This window comes from Bacillus rossius, chromosome 10 (assembly GCF_032445375.1).
Source record: "Bacillus rossius redtenbacheri isolate Brsri chromosome 10, Brsri_v3, whole genome shotgun sequence".
Lineage (NCBI taxonomy): Eukaryota > Metazoa > Arthropoda > Insecta > Phasmatodea > Bacillidae > Bacillus > Bacillus rossius.
The window spans coordinates 12815914-12828295 of NC_086337.1; the positions used below are offsets into that span (position 1 = coordinate 12815914).

Here is a 12382-nt window from a genome sequence, read left to right on the forward strand (position 1 = left end):
CGTTGCAGTAGCTTACGCTCCGTTTTTGTCCACCCTTGTCTACCTGACCTTCAGACCCTTGCATTCACACCGCCTCGTTTCTACCTAAAGGTAATGACCTTAAGTGCAGAGCGCTTTCCACATCAGTCATCATTCAACTGCTGTACGTCTTGATTTTAAGTCCAAGAAACTTTGTGAGCCGTACTACAGAACTGTTTAAAATAAACGTATTTATCTGTAGTATCGTGAGTGAGTAGTGCGGGATGGCAGTGATGAAAAACATTTAGGGTTTAAGGATAAAATTTATAACAGTATTTTAATTTTTGCGGCGTACAATGACTCAGAAAAGCATCAACTTTTTCTTTAACAACCGTTCTGCACAGTCCTGCAGTTCATCACAACCACCACCTAAAAAGCAGTGCACATTAGGCTGTAATGCCTGTGAAGACAAAGATCCTAAAGAAGAGTTGGATTCCTTTAACTCAGCAGTTTAGACTGAGACGAATTTTTACATGATCCCGAAAAACATATGTAATATACCTATTTAACATTAAAGTTTAGTATATCGGTACATTTTTTTTTCCGCTCTTCGCGTAATAAAAAAATTTATTTGAATCTACAAGTCATTGAACAAGAATTTATCAAGCAGATTTGCAGTTATTTTTAAGCATCTTCACTCGCCTATTCTGTGGGGTTCGCATTTTAAACTTATTCTTAAGGGGAGTCTGACAGTAAAAAAATTAACATATTGACTTTTTTAATTTTTAATACCAAAATAAAATTTCGACTTTCCTGAATAAAGTGATATGAGTGTTATTGCGAAAAGCTTTTTTCCCATGGAGTTAAGAAGTTAGGGAGTAGGTGTGTTTAATCTCTGCTGTGTTAACAGTTGAAGTCAAAACAAAAAACGACCACGTCCCCTTGTGAGAGCAAAACATCACTGGTTGCAATGCATTTAAATGCAGAGTACTGTATTTTGTTAATCCGATATTAGCTACCAACGGCGTATATGTGCAAGTTTATCTTGTTAAGATTATGAAATGAAATATAATGTTGTGTTGCAAGACTGTAACGTGTGATTTTTTAGTAGAAATAAGGCAATAAATCCCGATATATGTAATGACGAAATGGGTTATAAAATTAATTTATTGCTTACTTAACAGCATTCAGGTAGGGTGCATTGATGTTATTTAGGCAGTATGTTGTGTCAATAACATTATAGTACCCTTGTTTACATTATTTGTGCTTAAAGAAGGTTTTTTTTCGTCATTTCATTTATCGGACTATTACAATGTTAAAGATATTAGCTTATTACCTACATGTTACTGTAAACGAAATGAACAAATTAACTGATATTTAAATTCTCGTCATAATTATTAGGCCTATGTGTATGGATGGATTAGCTGTCACGAGCCCACTCGCCTATATTAACTTGTACATGCTACAACTTTTGCATTTTATTTATATATTTATTTATTTATTGCAGTGGCCACGCAATAGTAAACATACCAGTAGTTTCTTCAGAGCTAAATTAGTCCTTTGCACGAATATTTCAATTTAGAAGCCAGTACTGTAAAGTAACAGTAATAACAGAGGGCACACATGCCCACCTGCAGCAATGTTGCAGTGATTACATTTGCAACTTTTTTTTTTTTACTATAGCGATTCCAAGTGTTATATATTTATACTGTCTACGTTTTAATTATTTTTCATCCCATAATTTTAGCCTTGAATGTGTGCCTTAAGCTTCTTTGAGATCAGTGAGGATTATAAAATGCTAGTGAAGATATATTTAAATCGAAAATTATATTTTTGTATTTTTTGTTCTCATAGGGGGCAATATTTACCCACAATTTCCCTAATATTCATATCCATTCAACTATAGATTTGCAAAAATTAGTTCATAGAAATTTTTTCTAAGAAACCTAATTATTTTTGTCAAGATTTTTTCTTGGTTTCCCTTACTTGATGACACACACAAATACTATGTAGCAATAACCAATCAATACTTACTAAGACTGCATATAAATACAAAAAATACTTATGTTTCTGATTTGTAATAGGTAAAACAGTTATTCTTGAATGGAATAACAAGATCACTTGAAGCTCAAAAGGAAGAATGCATACATAGCTACTAGAAGTATGACTGCAAAAATTCTCATTGACCCTTAAACAAAATTGTCTTCGTAAACATCTTTTGAACAGAATCACTAGTTTAAATTATATTCTTAGCAAAATAATTGAACCTTATACAAACATACTTATCAGAAACTGCTTTTGTCAAATAAACAATATGATTATTCAATGGGGACATGTCATGCATATGCTGATTCAAAGAGGAAAAAAATGTCTTTTCGTCTTACAAATACTTTGCACGTCCTTAGACAGGTATGTTATTCCACCTCTATCTTTCTGTGCAATTAATGAATTTTCAGCATTTCCCTCTGGCAACTGGTACATCTTAAATTGGTAATTGCTGAAAAACACTAAAAATATTTTACAGCATTTTTAATGTAGCTATACTAACCTAACCTACAATCTAGTGTTGTTACTAACCTAGCCTAATCAAACACTATCCACATTTGACTACATCGAAAGAAATATTTTCGAAATTGATTTTTATTACTTTAATTACGGAAAAGTTACGCCGAGGGAATTTTAGAACAAAATGATACTAAACCACACTGCATAAAACTAAAAGTGAAATGTTTTACAGATTAAATCACTTCTCCTCATCCATTTCCTCACCATATTTTTTAAGTTAAGTCTTATAATCGTCGACGATAAAATTGGTACATTATTGGGCTTTGGTAAAAGCAAGCTGGTAGCACAGTGTTGCAAATTTAAAATAGGGTGAAATTATGCGAAATCAACTACAAAACAAGACGTACTGAAGTAAAAACTATAATTTATTAACAAATAACAAGACATTACATAAATGTATATAATTTGGACAACAAAAATCAATGGAAAATATATTATGGTTTCATGCAGATAACACAATCTATTTTATTTCATTTTTTTTATTTTTTTCAATCCACCTGCAGATCCCTACATGAGCCAACAGCTCAAGGGATATTGACCTTGTCACATTATAAACAAAAATTAAACATAGTTAAAATTGCAATAAAATAATTAAGTTTACAATTATAATGAATTTTGCTAATCTACACTTTCAACAAATAATCACAAATTTTATAATTTTCACAATTTACACAACACAACAAACAGTACATATTTTTCATTTAATATACTCTGAATCATTTGTAGGGTGTCCAATAATTATACAGCAAATTACATATTATTTATATTGTCATTACAAGGTGTTATTTCACCAGCTAAATAAATATTTTTTTCCTTTGATGTATTCTCTAACAACTTTTTTGAATTCATTAAAATTTTGTAGTAATATAATTTCTTTAGGTAGTTTATTAAATAGTGTTATACCTCTTAAGTGTGGAATTTTGGTTTCAGTTTATAGTTATATCTTGTGATATATGGTCCAGTATGTTCAGATTCTACAAAATTATTTACAATTTTACAAATAAGAGCAACCTATAAATATATTACGAAAAAAAAGGGAATATATTCAACTCAGTAAATAAAGGTTTACATGAGGCTCTTGTATCAGCTAAACATATAATACATATGGCTTTTTTTTTGCAATCTAAAAATTTTAATACTATTACTACACTTACCCCATATTTCAATTACATATACCATGTGTGTGTGAAAAAGTGCAATGTATGCAGTTCGTTCAAAATTTCTGTCTATAATTTGGCTAAGAATTCTGAGGGCGTAGCAAGCTTTACTTAATTTATGAATAGTTTGATTGATATTTCATTCCATTTTAGTTTATCATCAATATGTAAGCCCAAGAATTAAGTTGATTCAGTTTGACTTATCGCTTGATTCTGAAATTCAGATAATACTTGATCGAGCAGTCTTTTATTACCAAATTTAATAAATTTTGTTTTATTTATATTAAGTTTTAAATTATTTGCATCAAACCACTTATTCAAGTTAATTATTTCAAATTCAGTTTTATTTTTTAATTCCAATATTTTTCTGGAGTTATAAGAAGATTTGTCTCATCAGCAAAAGATACCTACTCGTCATAGGCGTACCCAGGATTTTTTTTCGGGGGGTGGGGGGGGGGGGGGGTTCTTCCAGATATTTCTCGGGGAAGGGGGGGGGGGGGTTTGGGGAAGGGGGCTTCTGATTTTTAAAGAAAAAATCCATAAACACCAAAAAATAATTGTTTATAATAAACTTTTTTAAGCCTCCAAACTTTTTACAAAAGAATTCTTCTATTATTATTATTATTATTATTATTATTATTTGGCAAATTCAGTAACCACATTTTCCGGGCCGATGTGTATTTAGTAGTGGACATTCAGTAAGGCCAATCCATTCAGTCTGTCCTGAGATATGGTGTTCCGCAGATAGGATTTTAATCTTCTTAAGCAAGAAAATGTCCTCTCCAGAGTTGCCGTTGAGACGGGAATGGTCGCCAAGACTTTTCGGGGGGGGTTTCAACCCCCAAAACCCCCCCCTGGGTATGCCTATGCTACTCGTACAAAATTGTACTTACTGCAGAGTCAGAATTTTTTCATTAGTTTTCCTTATCCCTATATTTACACATGAGTTATCCATCAAGTCAAATCTGTGTGGGATTGTACATACCGCCACTTTTGTGTTACATAATGAAGGTAATACATATTTCAAACTGAGATACACAGTTTTTGATTGTTTCTTTAACACGTAATTTCCACCTGCTACTATAACTATCTCATCTTCTTTCTTGAGACATGTCTTGTCTTCTCTTATTCCTCTCACCATTTCAATTATAGAAGCTCCTGGTTTGATATAAACTTACTTGTGAAATGTAATTCCCGTCTGCTTTTTCGCTAGCCTATTTGTACAACCATAAGCACAACACGAATTTTTTAATTCTTTCTTGAACACGTAATTTCCACCTGCTACTATAACTATTTCATCTTTCTTGAGACATGTCTTGTCTTCTCTTATTCATCTCACCACTTCAATAATAGAAGCTCCTGGTTTGATATAAACTTACTTGTGAAATGTAATTCCCGTCTGCTTTTTCGCTAGCCTATTCGTACAACCATAAGCACAACACGACATTGTTTTATTTCATTAAAAACACCATTTCAAACTTGTATTCGCCGTTTGTTTTGGTCGCATTAGTGGGCGTGTCCCAAAAAGCAAAATGACCAGCATCCATGCCAAACAACCACTCCCTAACTTCTTACCTCCATGTTTTTTCCATCTTTAATTTTTATTTTCATTTCTAGTAGCTGTGTAGTTGTCAATGAAAAAATACGGATTATTCGTACAAATAATTATGAGAATTTTCAGAATGTTTTAATGTATTGTAAATTAAATTATGAAGAACATAAAAATGGTATGATAGTAATATGTCGAACGGCTCACTATTCCAAGTTTTGTTATATTGTGATTTTACTTTATCAATTTGAATGTGTTATTATGTCATATAACTTATCATAAGATATTTATATTTTCAGATTTATTAATGGTAAAGCAGTTTTTCTGTCACGTTTCAAATTAATATTCAGTGGACATTAGGTACACCATATGCTTGTGTCAATTAATTCTGAATATTGGCATCATCTAATATTCAAATGAATTTTTTTTAAGAGTGGGCAATGAGTGGGATAATGCCGTCTTTGTTAAATTGTTTACTCAAGGCTCAGCCTCACTTAAATATTTGATTATAGCTTGTTTTGATTATTGCAGTTGTTTGTTAGCACATACTAAGAAAATGTAACTACTTATAGCTATAGATAGTTGGCAAAATATACTATCTCACACTACAAATATTAATCTTCAACCACCGTCATGTAATTATGATGCAATTAGTCAAACATATTTTTAATTAGAAATACATATTTGCCTTTTCTACAGCTCTAGATAACTTTATGATGTCTGGGAACTAAATTTGAAGGTGCTTGAAATTTATGTATACTCTGTGCAGTGGGAAAATTCAACAAATTGCCTAATGAATTCTACGAGGTGAAAACTGAAAGTTAAAATTTCTGCTAGTAGTACATTCTATTTTTATACGAAAGATGCTTAAATAGCACCATTTTGCTCCTTAGAATACAATTTTTTTTTCTACCGGGGGAGAGCCCCCGGACAGTCCTTTGTTAAATCCACCAATTATAATGATACTCTCCTTTGCCCCCCTGTTAAATATTTGCTTCCTACGCGCCTGGGTATTTGTCTACGTTGATGACCTAGGCATATTCGGGACGCGTGAGAAAGTGGAGTATATGAAAAAGAAGCTGTCTGGGACTATCGAAGTGAGAGCCATGGGGGAGATGACCAATTTTCTTTCAGTGAACATCATTTCCACAGGTGACTCTGTATTACTGGATCAGTCTCACTACATCGAGCAACTGCTGCGTACTTTTCAAATGACAAATGCAAGAGGAAAAGCGTTCCCCATAGAGATCAACCGTGATGATGGAACAGATGCTGGAAACAAAGCTTTTGACAAGCACTTATACCGCAAAGCGATTGGGAGCCTACTACATTTGTCGCAAACAACAAGACCGGACATTAGCTTTGCAGTGTGCAGGTCTAGTCAAAAATGTGAGACCCCAACCCTTCGGGACTGGCAAGATATTGTACATGTGCTCAGATACCTGAGACAAACCAAAGACTGGAGGTTGAAATTTACCAAACAAAATGGCGCTGCCATATTCTACTGTAATGCAGACCTAGCCAATGATAGGCATGACAGAAAGTCTATAACAGGAGTTGTGGCAACCTTAGCGGGAGGTCCTGTTATCTGGGTTTCGAGAAAACAGACCTGTGTTGCTGATTCCACTGCAGTTGCGGAATATTATGTAATCTACGAAGCAACAAAGGAAGCAAGATGGTTATCGCAGTTCATGTCTGAATTGGGGCAAGATGGCTCTGCGCCCAGCCCTGCCGTGATCCTCTCTAACAACGAGACGGCCATAGCCATGTGTAAGACATGGGAAGTGTCTGAAAGGACGAAACATATAGATATCAAATATCATTTTGTGAGGGACATGATGGAAAAGGGGAAGATACAGGTTAAGCACATCACTGGCAGGGAGAACCCTGCTGATTTGTTCACCAAGGCAGTGAATGGTGCGCGCATCAAGTACCTGTGTGAAAAACTGAATCTTGCACGTGTTCCTTGAGTGTCTGTCATGATTGTTAAATTTTGAGATTTAACTAGGAGCTATGAATGACGTGAACTGGGATATGTTTTGAAGTTAAGTCAAATAGTGTTTGATGGTTTTTTTTGTAAGTTCATACCGAAGGTTTTATTCAACGAACACATACTGTGCTGAAGGAAATCTTAGTTTCTCTAACCTTAAGTGTCTCAAGGGGAAGTGTTGGATATGTTTTGTGAGACATATAAGTCACGAAAGTAATAATGTTTTATTTGTATTTGCTACATAGGCTTTGATTTGACTTCCTTTGTTTAGGTGCCATCTTGTTTTTTGTATGTGTACAAATGTTGTTATCGTTGCAGCCATGTCGGCTCTGTGTGTACTGTGCGATACTAGTAAATAGAGATTGAGTTAAAAGCAAAAGGTTGGCTACATCATTTATTGAAACTTACAACACTTTCTCAAGTGGTATGTTTGCAGATACCATCATTTCCACTGTCGATGTGATGAAGTCCATTTTAGCAACCTAAAAGTAAAACATGGACTTAGTTTTTTATAAAAAATTTTTAACAGAAATATGCAACTCTAAGCTTTAACAAAAGGACATGCAGGTTTATTTAAACTGTGCTTTAGCACTAAGTAGCAAAATTATGTAGCTGGCAGCTTTATCATAAACTCCCAATTATCCATTTTAATTGTGACCCGTCGATTCCCGGATAATTGAAATCCTGTAAAAAATAAAAAAAATAAAAAACAGGATAATTCGTTTCACGGTAAGAGCCGCCCTCGAATTAGTGTCTCGGCTTAAAAAAATAAAGCACTGCCTCGCCATGTGGTCTTTCTCCGTCTGCTGGCGACGCGGCAGTCACCCACTCCCACTGTTTCTTGTATTTATTTTTCCTACAACTCGGCGGCAAGTTAATCTTTACAGTTCCTTGTCGCTAGAGAAAAACAACATTCTTTGCATCATGAAAACCTGTCGTGATATACTCGTGAAGATTTCCTTCGCGTAGGTTGCTCGTTCACGGTCATTTACAACAGTTGTTGGAAGAGAGAAAGTTAACACTGCGCAAGATAGGATTGTGCTGACAATGCACACATAAATTCAGGCAAGGTTTTTCACAACCCGTGGCCATTCTTCCAGCCGAATGCCAGCCAGACACGTCACTCGCCAGGCGCCTGCCGTGTTGCTGGGCCGAGCGGAAAGTAACACTTGAAACAAACAAACAGAAGAGGCAACGGAGGGGGGTGGGGGAGTAGAAGTAAGGGTATCCCCCTCGGGTTTAAAGAGTGACAAATGTGACATCTGAAAGGGAGGACGACTCAAAGGTTAGACCAAACAGCTTTCTGACACAGAGACAGAGTGGTTAAAAATATTAAACGGCCAAGAAAATAAATATGTACGTCGGAGCGATGTCATTTTTTTTTACAGCTTCAGAATAACTATTAATTAATCTAAATGCATGCACGGATAACCCAAAAACCGGATATTCCGGGCCCCGGATAACCGAGAGTTTACTGTAGCTACTTGTGTTCCTGAAGTTACGTACTTTTTTTTTTTATAAAACAATAAAAAATAAAAAGGATTTGTTAATGGTTCTGTGATGTACATTTCCAATATTGGTGAAAGATAATGAATGCATGCCAGCATTATCGTGTAACACTACTGTACCTTCGCTTCCTTGGCGCCTTCGACAGCTTCAAACATCGTTTTCTGCCGTTTTCCTTTCTTGACGGCTTCAGCGTGACCATTACTTTGTATGTGTTTCTTCACACCGTCGGAAGTTTCCCCCGCCACTGTTTTATTGCAAAAACGGCATATCATAATATTTTGTGATTTAACCATTCCATCTTGGGAAAACTGTTTCACTCTTTCGTCAATGTTTATTTTGGGCGGCATATCCGCATATATAAACGAACGTTTTGAATATGTGTCCACCCTACGACTATTCAAACCTGACTGGACCGAGCTGGCACTACGCCTGCTCCCCTTTTACACTGTCACACACTCACTGTTCATCTTCCGCCGCTGCCTTCCCCCCTTCCGCCTTCTCAACTTCCGCCAACCCGGCTATTGCAACCTGAGATTGTTGACGGATAAGTAGTAAACAACCGTCTCGCGCTTGCACAAACTTTTTTTTCTTTCATGGATCCGAAAAATTCGCGGATAATCTTGAATACATACAGAAATTTGTGGGTACTACCAAATTTTAACAAATTTGCGAGTATTTCTTGATTCAAAAACATACTAAATCATTTTTATAATGCATTTAAATTTTTTACAACAACATTTTAAATGGTTTTAACAATTTTTGCGAATTCGCGAGTCGCGAATTTCCCGGGTCCCTACACATGACGTCAGCCGGAATCTTACAAGTTTTACACAGTGATTGTGCTTTGTAATTGTAACTGTGTGTGTGTACCAATTTAAAAATGGTTTAGAATAACTAAATGGCACTTTTACATGATTCTTTGGCAACAGACTTGCCTACTTCTATCTAATTTAGCAAAATTTTTGTTGTGTTGGAAGTTTTATAACTGTCAACTTTTGAGGCAACAACACATAAAAAAAATATATTTTTAAGGAATTCTAGATGTATGGTATTTGGCAAGTATTTTCCAGTTGATTTGTAATGCCATGTAAGTATGGCCTCCTACATGATTTCCTTGCTTCCGTCTCATTGAACCTGCCTGAGGGAGGATATCATGCCTAGATATAAACAATTCCAGGTTGTTTATAGGCCTGTGTTTGCTCTAAACTTGCACACCATCTAAGGTAATGCTTTCAATTGTGCTAATATAATACATTAAAGATGATATTAACATTTGTGAACTTGCATTCGTGATTTACTCTTAGTCAAGAAAATATTAAAATATTAAACTATTTATGTTTGAACAGTTTTAACACAAGCTATGTTTTAATGTCATTTAGTACTGTTGTTAACCGGAGTGACGGTCAGATGTCTATAACAAACTTTTCAAATTAGCAGGAATGCACTCTACTTATGAACACATTCGGACAAAGATGCACACACTGTGCTACCTACTTCAAACAATTAAATCGTATGTCCATCTTACATAAAGAAGAATTTTTTTTTTTATTTTTCAATCTTGCAAAGCTAATCATTTATTTGATGTGTTGTCTTATACGTCCGATACTCTCATCCATTTCATTGAAGCTCATTGGATGCTAGTATTTGAGAACTGTGACTGGTTGTTGGTGGCAGGCTGGTCCATGGGGGAGCATGGGGAGTGGTCCAAGTACAGCAACTTCGAGGTGGCTGTGCGGGTGCCGTTCATCCTGTTCGTGCCAGGCGTGACCAGCCCCTCGCTGCTGCACACCCACCGGGGGCGGCCCTCATCCAGCCCAGGACTCGCGGAGCTGGTCGATGTGTTCCCGACGCTGGCCGACCTGGCGGGGGTCCCCCTGCCCCGGCTGTGCCCGGAGGATTCGAGCGCCGTGCAGCTGTGCACGGAGGGCGTCAGCCTCAGGCCCCTCGTCGAGCAGGTGGGTCAGTCATGACCATCCTGCATGCAGCAAATTCCTGTGTACCTCAACACATCTGAATACTGAATACTGTGGTTAGACAGGTGTGCACCCTGTTACTTTAAAATATTCTTCCCCATTGCAAGATTTATTCCAATAATGCTGTTCTTGATGTGCTGCCAGTCATTATTTGGCTTATACAAAATTGCTGATTTGCACTGTATGTAAAGTCCAAAGAATAGACAAAGAAGCTGAATACTCAAATTCACAGAAAATCAGCCAAAACCAGGCAATATCAATTGTAAATGTATAGAAAGCAGAGCTAATTCAATGTAATTATTCAGTTAGAACAATTTCACAGCACCTACAAACACAGTGGGCTGAAAACGAGACCGTTGCAACAGAAACTGTAAATACAGACAAACAACAACCTTGGATAACACACCAACAATACAGCAATGCACATTTGAACCCAGCAATCAAATTAAATAAAAATGTATTTTGACAACACAATGACCCTATATTGTTTGTATTTTGCCCATATAATCTGTTTAGTATCATCGTTGGGTTCCTCTGTCCAAGGTGGTTGTTTTTTCTGTTTGTTTTTCAACTGTCTTGTCTTCGTCAGCCCACTTTGTTTGGCTGTGCAGTGATATTCTTTCGATGAATTCCTTTCACTGGATGTGCAGTGCTGTCAATATATTTACAATTGACATAGGCAGGTTATGGCTAGAGTCCCGGAAAATTAGCATTTTAAAATGTATAATCAGTCTGTGTTAATACTACGTGAATGTTTTTTTTTTCCTAACAGCAGGCGTTTTTCCTTGTTTGAAGATGCCATTTAAATCACTCTAGCCATTTTAATTTAGCATGATTTACGTAGTCCAATCGACGGTGCATTACAAAACTGTCGTAACTTCGAAGGTCTCGTAGTATCCCGTACTCGTAATTATGAGGTTCCACTGTATTAGCATTTATCGCAGAAAAACTCTTATTTAACATTTTATCGCATTCATTGATTCATTTCGCATTTTATCGCGGTTGTTTTGCATATGCGAATTTTCCGGGTCTCTAGTTATGGCTTTTTTTCTGTATGTTTATGTATTTTATCTTTCTTTCTCCATTTCTTGAGTTTTCTCTATGACACACAGTGCAAACTGGCAAGGGCGTATGTCCAAAGTAATGATTTAAATCAAGGAAAGTAGTTTCACATGCTTACATTTAATTGAAAATGTTACATTCAAAATGGCTGGCTACTAAAATTGATTGTTTGTTTACGAACATACAGTATTATTTTGTATAAACTAAACTTATTTATGTTTGTGAGAAATCATTAATTTCGTGTGACCAACAAATATGCAACTGGCTGCAAATACAGACACCACTTTCTATACTTACTTTACAATCAATTATGTCACCACTTGTGTAGGTATGATATATATAGTAAAACCTCTAGATTGCAAAACTCATGGGACTGAATTTTGGTGTGTATCTTATAAAGAAGTTCTTTATAAATGCATGGAACGAAACAAAGGTAGCAATTGTAGAGTATCAGTTTTTACACTATTTCTGAGCTAAAATTAAAAATTTTTGAGACTGACTTTGTCACAAAAATGGCAATGCATGATTTGTATATTAATACAGTTATGGATAAAATAATTTATAGAATTATTTTATCCATATTCGAGACCTGCCAATCTCTCAACTGCCACCGATTTGA

The 12382-nt window shown here is 35.6% G+C and overlaps 1 protein-coding gene across 8 annotated transcripts in view; it reads left to right on the plus strand.

The window, feature by feature from the left end:
* LOC134535788 (iduronate 2-sulfatase-like) overlaps positions 1-12382 on the plus strand; it is a 78533-nt gene that overhangs the window by 57429 nt on the left and 8722 nt on the right. For 6 of the 8 annotated variants that reach the window (XM_063375059.1, XM_063375062.1, XM_063375057.1 and 3 more), the window contains one exon: positions 10403-10683. In XM_063375059.1, the coding sequence (XP_063231129.1) occupies positions 10403-10683 (281 nt within the window). Of the gene's footprint in view, positions 1-909; positions 1150-10402; positions 10684-12382 lie in introns of those variants that run through there. The other 2 variants (XM_063375063.1, XM_063375064.1) reach the window with 2 other exon arrangements.